This window comes from Uloborus diversus, unplaced genomic scaffold, assembly GCF_026930045.1.
Source record: "Uloborus diversus isolate 005 unplaced genomic scaffold, Udiv.v.3.1 scaffold_11, whole genome shotgun sequence".
NCBI classification, from domain to species: Eukaryota; Metazoa; Arthropoda; class Arachnida; order Araneae; family Uloboridae; genus Uloborus; species Uloborus diversus.
Window position 1 is genome coordinate 6,214,926 of NW_026557765.1, and position 14,605 is coordinate 6,229,530.

Below are 14,605 nucleotides of genomic sequence, written 5' to 3' on the forward strand. Positions count from 1 at the left end.
ATTCATCTCAATCTAAGATATTTATTCTACATTGAGTGGTATTAATCAAGGTGGACATAGTTCTTACAATTTTATTTGAGACCTTGACCCTGCAATATTGAAGCTTATTTCGCCATAATGATTGTGGAAAAGTACAACTTCTTTGCAGCAAGCAGACTAGCTACAAGATAACCCATTTAACAACATCTTATTACGTCTATATGAAGCATGGGAAGAAATGTAACTAGAAACATCATAAAATGATGAGTGAACCTAATCGGAGTCATGGTGTTTATGCGCGGGTTGTATGCATATTTGCAAAATGTGATATGAAGAAAGTAAGCTTACATTTTTTATAAGTTCATCTTCAGAAAGATCTGCATGCCTTCTTTTTTCAAACTCATATCTGGAAAATTTAGATAAGACCAATGCTTTTTTAGGCAAAAAAGGCGTTTCGGTTTCCAACATGCTGTCATTTTGTGAATTACTTGTTGCAGCCATAAAATTTCGGAAGTTACTGCTACGAAAACGCAAATTTAGAGATCTACTTCTGTGCCATATGTTTTCACAATGAAAACTACAAAGATTCTTTGAAAGCACAAACACGTTTTTCAACAGGATCTTCATGGCAAGAGCATGATTATTCTAAATTTACGCTTATGTTAGTAAATTTAAATGTACACTTGACAACTTCACACCTGCAGCGCCATGTGTTGACTAATAAAAAAGTTGAGAAGCATTTATTTTGCCGGAGTTCTGAATTTTTCAATGTTGCTATTTAATTAGTTTTTGAACCTTTCTTTTAAAATGTTGTTCATGGAAACGTCATGGTTTTTTTTACTCCTTTTAAAAACCTTTAAATCAAAACAAATACGTGTTTTTTCAACTTATAAATAGAAAACGCTACAAACACGCCTCACTTGTGTTATGCTCAGTTATGCCAAATAGACAGTTAAGGGATTGTTGATCTCAAAATCAAGCCGTCAGAAGTTTTTGTAGCATATGTGTCTTGTCTGCCTTGTCTGTTTGCATGAATTGTTAACATTTATAAAATCTTAAGAATATTTTTAAACATTAATAGTTATAAATGTTACCTGTACATGCCAATGATAGAGACTATAAAACTGGTAGAAGACATCGTGTCAAAGAAAAATTCCAGTCATGGTTTCGGTACGCTTACATTTTTAACATTCCTCATGTTTTGCGGCGTTTTATATTGCAATTTCATTTTCGAAAATGTATAATTTGAATTCAAGTCTTTTATAAAGAAATGCGATCTAGTCACAGCACTTCAAAAGTAGTTGTTGCGTTGTCGGGTCAAGTTTTTTTTTTTTTTTTAAATCATTAGTAGGTAACATATTGCTCAGAATTTCCAGCTTGCATGTTTAAATCGTGAATCCGATATTGGGCATTTTATTATCTGTACAAGTGATTGAATTTGTTTACTTTCGTAGTTTTGGGTACATATTTCACTAACTGGATAATGTGCCCAGGTATATTGTTAATGTCTGACATTTTAATCTGATTCTGGCTTTATGTTTTTGGACTTTAAAATGCTTTACAGAATTCTGATTTATGTAAAGTTATGCATGCTTTTATGTAGATGCATACTTTTGAAAAAAAAATTAAAAAATCCATGCAGGAAAAACTAACCGCAGCCAATGGATGTCAGCTATTATAAATCATTGGGGCTGCTCCAGTTCAAAATAGGGTGAGGGGACTTGGCAAGAGAGTTGAATTTTAATTTCAATGAATGTTCTTTCGTTAGTTATTTTAATGAGGCAAACGTCGTGCAAACTGATAAAGTGTTATATTAAGTACAATAGAACCTCGTTTATCTGGATCACTGATTTATCCAGATCAAATTTATAGTGTTAAAAAAATATAATTTCTTAAATAAAAATTTAAAATTATGATTGCAAGAATGGAACTATAAATACATCAAATATATTCAGTTTTTGTTGTGACTAAACATACAACTCCCTCATAGAACGTACAATAAAGTATAGTACTATTTGTACAAACAATATGGCATACTTAAAGTGTCAGTCCGACATCACTGCAACTTAACTATGAAAGATAAAGTATTTGCGAGAGACAGTACAATGTAGTTTTTTAACAAAACATGGTTTTATACTGTAATGAAAGACGTGTGTGCTTACTTAAGAATGTATTTTGCTAATTATTCAGATTGCCTTTGGTCCCAGTTAGTCTAGATGATTGTACTGTGCTCTCTTCTACAATAATCAATGAATGTATAGACAAAAGTTCCACTGAATCTGTTTTAATCGTGAAAGTATTTAATGAAATGTAAACATTTTGTAGCTGTGCTACAGCATGCTGAGGGGTGGCATTTCTGAACACAGCTATGAAATTTGGCATGCATAGCATCTAGGTAAATAAAGAAACTGAAAGTCTTTAGAACAGAAAAAGTTTTATTAAAACAGTAACAAAAATAATTGATTAGTAGATTGTTGACAGTTATTATGATGTTGTAATTTCATTGATCACAAATATTATTTAATACTTATTAGAACCATAGACTACAGAGTCGATTGAAAAACAAATATTAGTTCTGTAGTGTCCATCTCCCCCCCCCCCCCTTCCCAAACATACCAAGAAAGTGTTGTATTCCCCCCTTTAATGTTATTACAGAGCACGCTCAAAATGATAGCTAAAACCCTCACAGATAACCTCCAACCTTTCCTAAAAAATGTTACCAGTCTGTGCCATAAACTCCTCCCCTCCTCCCTTTACTGGGAAGAATTGATGCTTTCTAAATTTTATACAAAAGCATTTGGTTCATTATTATTTTGTAGACATTTGCTTCTTTGACTAGTGCCTGTTTGTGTTAAATCGGCCATTGTCACTAAGTCTAGAAAATTTCCATTAAAAATAATTATTTCTGGGGGTTTTTTGGATCTGGTTTTGCCTGCCTTTTGGTCTGGATCAAGAAACAGAGGTTATTTCAAGGCCCTATAAAACTGATGAAACCACCTCTTTGATAGGCACGGAAGAGCCTGGAATAAGAAGTGAAGTATATAGTAGACATCATGAAATTTTCTTCTGTAAATTTCGTTTAAGCAATCGGCATTGGCGTATAATCTTATTTCTTAAAATGTGGAAAAATGGCGACATTTGAATTTTACTTGTTGTATCAACCAGGTTGGAGCTTTTTTTTTTTTTTTTTTTTGTCTTGGAGGAATTTCAAACTTTTGTATTATCACAGTCAAAGGGTAGATTCAGTGTCTTGGCTACAGGCTAAAGTTCTAGTTCTCATAATACACCATGATAGAGAATAACATTCATAGAATAAAAGTACCCTTCTTTGAGCCATTGGTGCAAAAACCAAAGAATAATCAACAAGCGTTTTATAGTTGAGATTCCCTCTACTTCATTGCTAGAATTCTTATATTGTTTTTCAAGATAAAAGCAATCATTTTGTTGTGAAACCCTTTGGAAATTAATGGTGGCAAAACTTTATCAGCTCCTCTCCCATTAAGATTCATATGGGAACCAATTTTTATGTGAATCTTTGTATTACTGTTTGAAATACAGCAGTCAGGCTAATAGCGAAAACCATTCCGATGAGCCACCCTCTGAAGAGTTCCAAAACTATTCATTTCCACTTCACACGGGAATGCACATATAAAGTGGTTTAACTTCATGTATTACATTTTGAATTGGAACGCCCACAATAAATTGGTCAAATACATGCAAACACAAAGAGATGGACAGATAATTTCCAAAAATGTTCAAAATAGGTTCAGCGTTCAGCACCCCTTAAAACGAGTTAATCGGTCAAATTATGAAAATGTTCTCGTGATTAATAGTTAATATTCTATGTAGAAGAAAAATATTTGAAGCATTTTTCATCATTATTATTTGAGTCCCAAATCGTTAGCATATTGTCTTTAAGTCATAAACAATGACGGGGTTCCTTGAAGTAAAAGCAAAGACCTAAGGGTTCCATGACCTAAAAAGTTTGGGAACCACTGTACTAAGGTATCCTACTGTTGCTCTGAGGCAACGATATATTGAGAGGTCAGTTGCAAGTGCCTAAGATCCTATCCCTGGGGTAAATCCCCCCTCTCCTCCAGATTAATTGCACAACCCCAAGAAAGAGACCCATAAAGAATAAAAAACATACCCCTCTGAAAATTTCAATGTCACAACCTGCACCATAACCCCCTTGGTTTGAACCACTGCCTTAGCCCTGCATATTACTACATTATTAATTTGGGTTAAAATTATGTGTTCTTCCACTAATGTACCTCGCTATCTATTGCATATTAGCTAAGTGATCCTGATTTAGGTTTTGGGATATTTTTATCAGTGCAGACAAAATTATTTTATTAAGTACTTTCCTTACTTCACCTATCAAAATACCTTTTAAAGAAAATTATAAAGGCATATAAAGCATTTTATTTAAAGGAATACAAATACAAAAGTGATGACCAGCAACAGGCTCTGGGCCCAGCTAGGCTGGTCCTAGTCAATTTACAATCCCCAGTGAAGATCAATGGCCCTCTTAAAACTATCTACTCCCTTGCTCATTACCACCTCTTCCGGTAAGCTGTTCCAAGGTTCCACTACCCTGCTAAAATAATAATTTTTCCTAATATCCATGTTAGCCTGAGATTTAAATAGCTTAAAACAATGACCTCTTGTCGTGTTTTCAGTGCTAAACTTCAGTCCCGTAACATGTTTCATTTTAATAAATTTAAACAACTAAATCATGTCCCCTATGTCTCTTCTTTGCTCAAGACTACATTTTTAGCGTTAAGCCTGGAATCGTAGTCTAAATGAGAAAGTCCATTTAAGAATATTTGATCACATAGGTGAACGTTTAAAAACTTTCACGTACAACATAATTGTGTGCAATATTTCAGTATAGAAGTAAAATCTTTTGTTGCTATCTTATTTGTCACTATTTTTTCCCATCTCTCTAAAATTTGAAAAAGTTGTAAGTTGAGTCAATATATAATCAGGTTTTCTTACCCTCATTTGTTATAATTCTGTGTGTGTGTGTGTTATACCATTCAGTATAATTCATTTTTGCTATTGTGCACTTCTCAGTTATGTAAAAATTTTTTGTAATACTTTCTTTAAGTTCAAGTATTAAATTTTCTTCCAGTTTTGTGTTATGCATTAAAAAACTTTAATTTCTTTAAATGTATATTCAATGGGGCTTAGAAAAATTCATATTGAATATTTTGAGTTTGATACACTTTACTCTGATTTGTTCTAAAAATTAAAAAAATGTCCTGAATGTGTTTTGATTTTTAATTATTTGTTTTTTTCAATTTACATAATTTAATGAAAAATTTGAATTCAAAAATTGATGTTTTTTTTTTTTTTTTTTTTTGAATTACTAAGATTCAAAAGTAAAATTATTTTCTTTTTTCTTCCATCTATATTTTCAAATGTGATGGATAGAGAGAATCAACTCACGTAAGTTTATTTCAGTTTTTTTCTGAAATAATACGAACAATCATAATACAGCATGATTATTTGAAATTGAGTTTCTTTTACAGCATGATTGCTCTTATTTTGCTTTTTAATTTCAAGCCACAACTAAATGCATTGTTTTTGTTATTGACAGCTTTGTTCTGCTTATTTGAAACAGTCGCATTTCTTTAACAAGTTATCAGAAAATTATTTTATGCATGAATTAAGTGTATGAATTGCATTTGTAAAATCTAATACTTTTGGAGGAAAAATGCATGTGCAATGTTGTGAAAATGACAAATTATTGGCCATTCAAATAAAGAGATTTGGGTTGTTTAGTATCATTATCTGACTTTAAATTAATTTAATTGTTGTCAGAATTAAATTCTAATCTACAGAAACTGAGAAGTCCACATACATAAAAAATTTCAAATAAATAAGTGGGTTTAATTGTAAACACTGTGATTGTTAATATCCAATATTTTTTTGGTTTATTGAACTAACTCCTTGTTCATATACAGATTCTCTATTACAAAAAGAAATTTTCTTTAGCAATTTTTCAACGAGCATATTTTATACCTGTATGATTCATTCATAGTATTGTATAATTTTACTTTTAGGATTAAAGAAGGATTTTTTATATAATTAAATAATTTACTTGTGCTCCCCCCCAACTAATACCCCCTATTATTATTATTATTATTATTATCATTATTATTACATCAGCATAGTTATGGATGAGAAGTTGGATGTTATCGGAATTACAGAGACATGGGCTACCGAATCTGATGCAGAGTTATTACATATTGCTGGGTATAATTTATTCAGACAGGATAGAGTAGGTAAAAGAGGTGGTGGGGTTTTATTTTATGTTAGAGACAATTTTATTTGCAATGAATTGGTCATAAATGATAAGCCTACTGATATTGATATGGTTTGGCTGGAGTTGATGAGCAGTAAGGGCATAAAGCTACGCTTTGGAAACATTTATAGGCCACCTAATTCAAACCAGGGACAAGATGAACAGATGTACCGTATTATTAGTGACATGTCCAGTAAGGGATCCGTTATCATAATGGGGGATTTCAATTTTCCGGGTATTGATTGGAATAATTTTTATCCTGGTAATGGCAAAGAAGAGGAATTTTTAAAAGTAATTGGTGACTGTTTCTTAGATCAAGTTGTAACTCAGGGAACTCGAGAGGAGGCCATTTTGGATCTAGTTTTTTGTGACATAGGTAGTTTTGTTCAGGGGTTGAGTGTAGGGGAGCATATTGGAGATAGTGATCATAACAGCATTAGGTTCCGGGTTAAATTTGAAGTGTGCAAAGATGATAATTTTAGGTTTGTGCCCAATTTCAGAAACACCGATTTTGTTGCACTTAGGCAGAGGTTGAAAGAGGTTTTTTCGTCAGGGTTGGAAAATAGCGACGTAGATCAGCAGTGGACGGAATTTAAGGATAAACTTGCTAAAACCGTTGGGGACTATGTTCCATTTAGGAGAAAAGGTGTTAGTACCAAAATTTGGCCCATGTGGTTCTCCAGGGAGACTAAAGAAGCTCTTAATTATAAGCAAGCCACTTTTCGTAAGTTTAAAGTAACTGGTCAGAGTGCGGAAAGGCTCCAGTATGGTAAGGCAAGGCGAAATTTTAAGTATTTGGTACGGATTCAGAAAAGGGAATTGGAGCAAAGGCTGGCAGATGACATTGATGGGAACCCTAAGAGGTTTTTTGCTTACGCTAATTCTGGGAAAGCTCGAAACAGTCAAATTGGGCCTTTGGTTGATGAGCATGGAAATTTAATCCAAAACGATAGGGATATTGCAAATGTTCTAAATAACTTTTTTTTCCAGTGTGTTTAACGATAACTGTATCTCAACAGTTGACACTAACAAGACACAAGCTATTATACAGCTTGAGGATTTTGTATTTTCCAGGGAGGAGGTTTTATTTCATTTGAAAAAGATTAAAGCAACTAAAGCTCCGGGACCAGATAATATTTATCCAAAAATTTTAGTTGAATGTGCAGAGGAATTAGTGGATGTTATTTTGAATATTTTCAATGCTTCTTATAACTCGGGGACGGTGCCAGAGGACTGGAAGCTGGCTAACATAATGCCACTCTTCAAGAAGGGGTCTAAAGGTATTGCTGGGAATTATAGACCTGTAAGTTTGACTTCGGTGATTTGTAAGATTTTCGAAACTTTGATCAAAATTAAGATCATGATGTTCTTAGAGACTAATAGTCTGTTGACTAGTTTGCAGTATGGTTTCAGGAAAGGTAAATCCTGTACTACTAATTTATTGCATTTCTACGACAAGGTTACCTCAGCTTTAGATAACAAAAAATGTGTGGATGTTGTTTATATTGATTTTCAAAAAGCTTTTGACAAGGTACCGCATGTTGCTCTTCTCAGCAAGTTAGCTGACATTGGAATAGGAGGAAAAACTTTACTTTGGGTTAGAAATTGGCTTACTGGTAGGAAGCAAAGAGTAGTTGTGAGAGGAAATCATTCTAATTGGAGTGATGTTTTAAGTGGGGTTCCTCAGGGATCAGTTTTAGGGCCTCTTTTGTTTATTATATTTATGAATGACATCAATGATAATATTTCTGGATGCATGAATTGTTTTGCTGACGATGTAAAAGTTATGGGGATTGTCGAAAATGAAGAACAAGTAAAACAGCTGCAAGAGGATTTAGATCATATTACTAAGTGGGCAGATAAATGGGGTATGGCAGTTAATGTAGGGAAATGTCAAGTGCTACACTTAGGTCATGGAAATAAGCGTATGAGATATCGTTTACAGGGTTCAGTCATAAATCAGGCAGAAAATGTTATGGATCTGGGTGTCTTTATAAATCAGGACTTCAAGTTTAGTCAACAGTGCAGTATTGCTAGTAACAAAGCCAACAAAATGCTTGGGTTCATCAATAGATCTATTTCAAACAAATCTAAGAAAGTTCTTCTGCCTTTATATAGGAGTTTAGTAAGACCTCATTTGGAGTATGCTGTTCAGTTTTGGTCGCCTTATCTGAAGAAAGATATTTTTGTATTGGAAAGGGTTCAAAGAAGGGTAACTAAATTAGTAAGGGGACTCTCAGATTTAGATTATGATACCAGACTTAATAGGCTTAACATGTATAGCCTGAAGCAAAGGAGAGTCAGAGGGGACATGATTCAGTTATTTAAATTTATCAAAATGAAAGATGTAAATGGATTAAATTTTTGCGGGGAAAGCAGGACAAGGGGTCATTGTTTTAAGCTATTTAAATCTCAGGCTAACTTGGAAATCAGGAAAAACTACTACTTTAGCAGGGTCGTGGGCACTTGGAATAGCTTACCGGAAGAGGTGGTAATGAGCAAGGGAGTGGATAGCTTTAAGAGGGCCATTGATCTTCATTGGGGACTAATTAATTGACTAGGACCAGCCTAGCTGGGCCCAGTGCCTGTTGCTGGTCGTCACATTTGTATTTGTATTTGTATTTGTATTATTATTATTTTCAGTTTTGTGAAAAATTGAATGTTAGTTCATCTTAATACCAGCAGCAAACATTTTCCTTTTCTAATTGAATCAATTTATCCTTTTTTAAAAAAATAAAAAGTGGTCCAACCATCTTCCCAGCATTTTTTTAGCACTCCTTTGTAATAGGAGCAGAGAAATTTTGGGGCCGATCACAAATGACTTTTTTGTGGCCCCTCCATATTGTTTACCCCTATATTTAACCCCTAGTTTTAAAAGAATTAGGCCCCCTTCAAGCTCGGGTCCGGACCAAAAGTGTCCCTTCTCTCTACCTGTGCACACACCTGTATGTGAGTTGTATTTAACCTTCTCAGTTTTTGGTGGAAGATCCCATCGTTTGGACACATTATTTGTTTTTTTCAGAAATGTTGAATAGGATTTTATACGAATACCCTAAGACAATCCTCCGACTTTCTAAATGACTATTTAGTTATTAAAATTTTTGTAAAGGAACATATTTACACCCAAAAGGTTAAAACCAGACCCTTAAAATGCATCAAATTTAAAGAATAATTCTAAAAGTTGATTTAAAGCCTAGAGAGATAGTGTGCTCTTGGTCCTTGTCTGCTAGTTGGGGGGGGGGGGGGAAGGGCAATGAAGATTCACAGCCCTTTTGAAACTATTCACTCTATGACAGGAAATAATCCGATCCAAAAGTTTAGAAATAGTAATATTTCTTACTTTTGTTCAAAACAAAAATTCTGGGAAGATCATTCGATATAAAAAACGATCTTTATCTCTAGATTTCTTTCTGAAATGATAATAAGTACATGTCATATTCTTCATAAGAATTAAAATCATATGACAGTCAATGTTTTGTACAATTTTATAAAATGTTAGACAATTGTAGTTTTATGAAACATATTTTGTTAATGGTGTCTATCTCTGCAAAATCATTTTTTTCTATGCTGCTGTCCTAAACAAAGTTCTTAAAAACCAACTCAAAGTATTTATTTTGCATCCTTTTAATCACAGCAAATTTTTTTTTTTCAAAACTGATATTTACTTTTTTTTAAATTTTAAAATGTTTGTCACTGCATCACAAAATTTAGTGAAGGATTATTACATGAAAAAATCAATTAACTAAAATAAACATTGAGAGATACTCTGCCAGGGTGGCGACAGATCAGGGAGATCAGGGAAAAGTCAGGGAACTTTATTACTCAGGGAAAAATCAGGGAAATATCAGGGAATTTTGAAAAAATAACAAAAATTCAGGGAAAATTGAGCAAATGAAGAAAAAAAAATTTTTTTTCCTTGCACAAATGAAGTACTTTGATTCCTTACGAATTTTCCACCAATTATTTGTTTTAAAAAAGTAAAATTAATGAGATGCGATTATACAGTGCCACATATTTGTGCATCTTTTTTCCTCAAGGTTAAAGTATTCAATCTTAGGATGAGCTTCCTAAGATTGCTTCTGTGTCTGTAAAGTTGTTTATTTTACCTTGCTTGAAATTTCCTTCCAAGCATTCCAAGCTACGTAAAATAAACAACCCTACAGGCAAAAAGGAAACCGTCATTAATGATTTTGCTCCCTTGCCTTTACTAATTGTCTTGAAGTAATTAGCATACTGTTATCACGATTTCAAAAACAAATCTTGGTTTTTTAAATTAATGCTGAAAAAATCTTAAAAGTTATTACTTGGCGTTTTTAATGTAATTGCTAAAATTGAATTTTGGCTGAAAATCATTTTTTTTTTTTGCCACGGAATTAATTGCTGTCAATTCAGATTACACGAAAGGTTGTTTTTTTCACAGACTTTAAAACTTGATTATTTTAAAACCATATACATTTTGAAATTAATAATTGTTTTTGAATTTCAATGTTGTTTGTTACTAAAAACTAATCTAACGTTTCTTTTTCCGACAACTAATGAAATCATTTGAAATTGAGTTGTGTACATAAGTAAATATTTTTATTATTTTTTAATAGTTAAAATGCTGTATTCATTCATTAAAACCTAAGTTCTTGAGTAGAGAATAGCTCAATATGACTGGTTGTTGAAAGATTTCAATTTGATTTACATAAATATGTCTATTCTGCTGTTTGCAAGTAAAGGGCGGTAACTGCACATTTTTTTTTTTTTTGCATTTTTGTCATCTAAATTGTACATACTTGCTTATTTGGCTTCCGCTGAAAAAGAGGCGCGAAAAAAAACGTCTGATTCCAACATTTTCCTAGTGTTAGTATTGAGTCCACCACACATTTCTTCAAATATCTCGAAAACTAATTTCTGCAGATACTACCATTTACCTGCACACGGCAGTATTTTTTACGTAAGTAAAACTACATTACTTCTGTACTTTAACTATCATTTGTTATTCTTGCAGCAACAATTATACTGCTTGAAAATTCAGTTCAAGATTATTTCCATTTAAATGTTTTAGTTTTATCATGATCAGATATTTATTTAAGAGAGGTTTTAATAATTTCTTAGAATTCTTATGTTAACTGGTTCCTAGAAGTAAAGTATTTGTTTTAGATTTCTTACAATATTTCTCCGCCGATAATTTAATACACTATTTTTACGAAAAAAAAAAAAGAACCCTCTTTTTAAAATATATTTTTCATTAACAGCTTAAACCGTTCTAAACACAGCATTTTATTTAATATGCAATGCTTTTCAGGTAGGGCAAAGAAAGGAAACCATTATCATTGATAACATAAATCAGGGAAATTTTGTGAACTTAATCAGGGAAAAGTCAGGGAATTTTTTTTTCCAGTTCCTGTCGCCACCCTGTCTGCCGTGTGTAGGTAAAGGACAGTAACTGCAAACTTTTCATTTTTTTTTTTTTTTTTTTTTTTTTTGCATTTTTGTCATCTATTGTATGTTACCTTTATTGTACAAGCTTGCTCATTTGGTTTCCGCTGGAAAAAAAAGCACAAAAAAAACGTCTAATTCCAAGATTTCCCCATGGTTAACATTGAATCCAAGTAACATTTCTTTAAATATCTCAAAAACTCATTTCTGCAGATACTGCCATTTACCTGCACACAGCAGTAACTCTTTTCTTAGAAGCTTAATTATGAGTCTCTAGTTAATTTATAACTGATAAATCAAGCTCATTGTGAGGTACAGTATTTTTTTTTTTTTCAATTTCATTTTGGTAATTATAATTTTGGCATCAGAGTTCTGATCCCAGATGCCGCAGAGTTAACAGTTGTTAGTAAATGTGTTAGTTTTTGCAGGGTTGCCAACTGCTCCGCATTTTGCGGAGTAGCTCTGCAAAAATGGAAAAACTCTGCGGCTCTGCAAAGAAGTTATTTTGCTCCGCATTCCCCGGCCCAACGTTTTCAAGCTTATATTTTGTCATTATTGTGTCAAACATGTAAATATGGTAAATTAAAGATGCTTATACTCAAAGATTGAAATAGTGTTTGAAGCTGTGTTATCAATTTAAAAGCAATTATTTTTATTCTAATGCTTAAGATGATTATTAAAGCTCTAAAACAATTTTAGATAAGTGGTTTTAGTTATTTTTATTGATTTTTATGCAAAATACCAAATTGCTCCGCAAATTTTCAAATTGCTCCTCAAAATCACCACACTTGCTCCTATTCCTCCAAGGTTGGCAACTCTGGTTTTTGTTAAAAAAATAAATAAAAAAGGTTAACTTTTATGAAATTTTTATTTAAAAATTTTTGTTATTTTAATGTGTAAAATATTTCACTATTCTCCACTTAATTTCTTTCCTTTTTATTCATGTCTAAGGTCAGACTTTTCTATAATCTGTCAATGAATTACTTTCCGAAACCTAAAATAGTAATGAAACACCCCCCCCCCCCCCATAAGTATAGTTTCAATTCTGTTATTTCTCCAACTTATCTTATTGCTTTTTAAAAATAATTTTAAATGTTCTGAATTTTTAAATTCCATTTTTCTTTCATATTTTAGGGTGATATTAGCTGACAAAACATCTAGAAATTTGTTTTGTTTTCTTATGCTCAATCTGTCATTTGCATTTGTGGAATTATTTTATGGAATCTGGACAAACAGGTATTTTTTCTTTCTCCATGTTATTAAAATATTAATATGCAAATTACAATTTCCCATTAACAGTCAAGTGAATAGTTACAGAGTTTGAAAAGATGCTTTCCAAGATATCTAAAATATCTTACATTTTGATATCAATCCAACTGTTAATGTATGTGTCAGATATTTTCAATCAACATGAACTAAATTTGTTAATAGTAACTGTATGTTTCACTCGCACTATGTTCCCATATAATTATAATATTAAACTTAGAATTAATATTGCTTTCATTATTAATCTGTTATGTAAATCCAAACAGTAGTCGGCACAAATAACCTGAAAGGTAAGTATTACAAACTTAAATACCATTTTATAGTTGTAAAAGGTATGAAACTAAGAACTAAAAACCTTTTTAATCAAAATTATAAAATTTCGTTAAAATTGGCAATGCTTACCTTTTAGCTTGTTTGTTATAGGTGTCAAAAACTGGTGTTTTATCTTACTATACAATCTCATAAAATAATAAGTCTTTATAAAAAAAAAGGCCTTGCTCTAGTCTTATTTTGGGCCTGCCTGCAATAACATTAATGTGTGCATTTTTCTGAACTTTTTTCTACTCTTATTCAAACATTTGCTTAAATCATGTCATATTTTTGTTTTTTATTTTAAACATTTTACATGTAACTTTTTAACACTGCAGGGTAACTTTTCTTGTTTTATAAACTTATTAGTTACTTGGCTAAAAATGTTGGAATTTTTGATAACTTCAGTTTTCAATATGTTTCAAATTTTTTCCATAATATAGTTTTTTTGCTTAAGAAATTATCTATATAAATGTGCAATTTCTTAAGCAAAAAAAAAAAAATCTCTATGATCTTTTTAAGTTATTGTTTACGTGATGAAATATATAGCTATCACGTGTGAGGCATATAACATATTTTCCATGAATGAACCTTATTCTCATTTTTTTCTTCCCCTGAACTGAATGTGTTTTTCTCAACTGGTGATATCTGTCTATATTTTATGTTCTTCTCCTATGTTGTGAAAACAATTGTAAGTGAACTTAAAGTCTGTATGTGTTTCAGCTTGGGACTCATATCAGATTCCTTTCACATGTTTTTTGATTGCACTGCATTGTTGGCAGGCTTAGCTGCATCTGTGATAACCAAATGGCGTGCCCAATGACAGATATCCTTATGGGTACAGTATTTTGAAATATCTTGCTTAATTTGTTTTTGTATTGCAATGAAATGTCCCAAAATGTAAATGTATAATTTTCTTGTAGCTATGTACGAGCAGAAGTTTTGGCTGGGTTCGTTAATGGTCTTTTCCTCCTGTTCATCGCATTTTTCATATTTTCAGAAGCTGTGGAGGTAAATATTTATTTCACATTTTTTTATTTGTCGATGATATACTTTTATTTGTAGATGATATATGTACATCTCGAAACCAGAGGTTGTGTGTTGAATAAATTATTTCACAGATCAATTATCTTACATAATTAAAATAGTATAATAATTTCAAATTGATCAAAATGTTTAAACCTTTCAAACACATATTTCAGAAGCAAATTAAATTGCTTAAAAATGTTTTATTACCCAGAAATAAATATTCCATACCAGTGTTTTTCAACCTTTCTTGCCTGATGGACCGGCAAATTGGTGGAAAATATTTCC

General features: G+C 32.0%; 1 protein-coding gene across 1 annotated transcript in view; it reads left to right on the top strand.

The window, feature by feature from the left end:
• Window positions 1-1,066: 1,066 nt before the first annotated feature.
• The window catches only part of LOC129232123 (zinc transporter 7-like), a 28,582-nt gene continuing 15,043 nt past the window's right edge, over window positions 1,067-14,605 (top strand). The window contains 6 exon segments of the mRNA XM_054866362.1: window positions 1,067-1,149; window positions 5,419-5,433; window positions 12,851-12,952; window positions 14,015-14,108; window positions 14,110-14,129; window positions 14,215-14,302. Of these exon segments, the coding sequence (XP_054722337.1) occupies window positions 1,067-1,149; window positions 5,419-5,433; window positions 12,851-12,952; window positions 14,015-14,108; window positions 14,110-14,129; window positions 14,215-14,302 (402 nt within the window).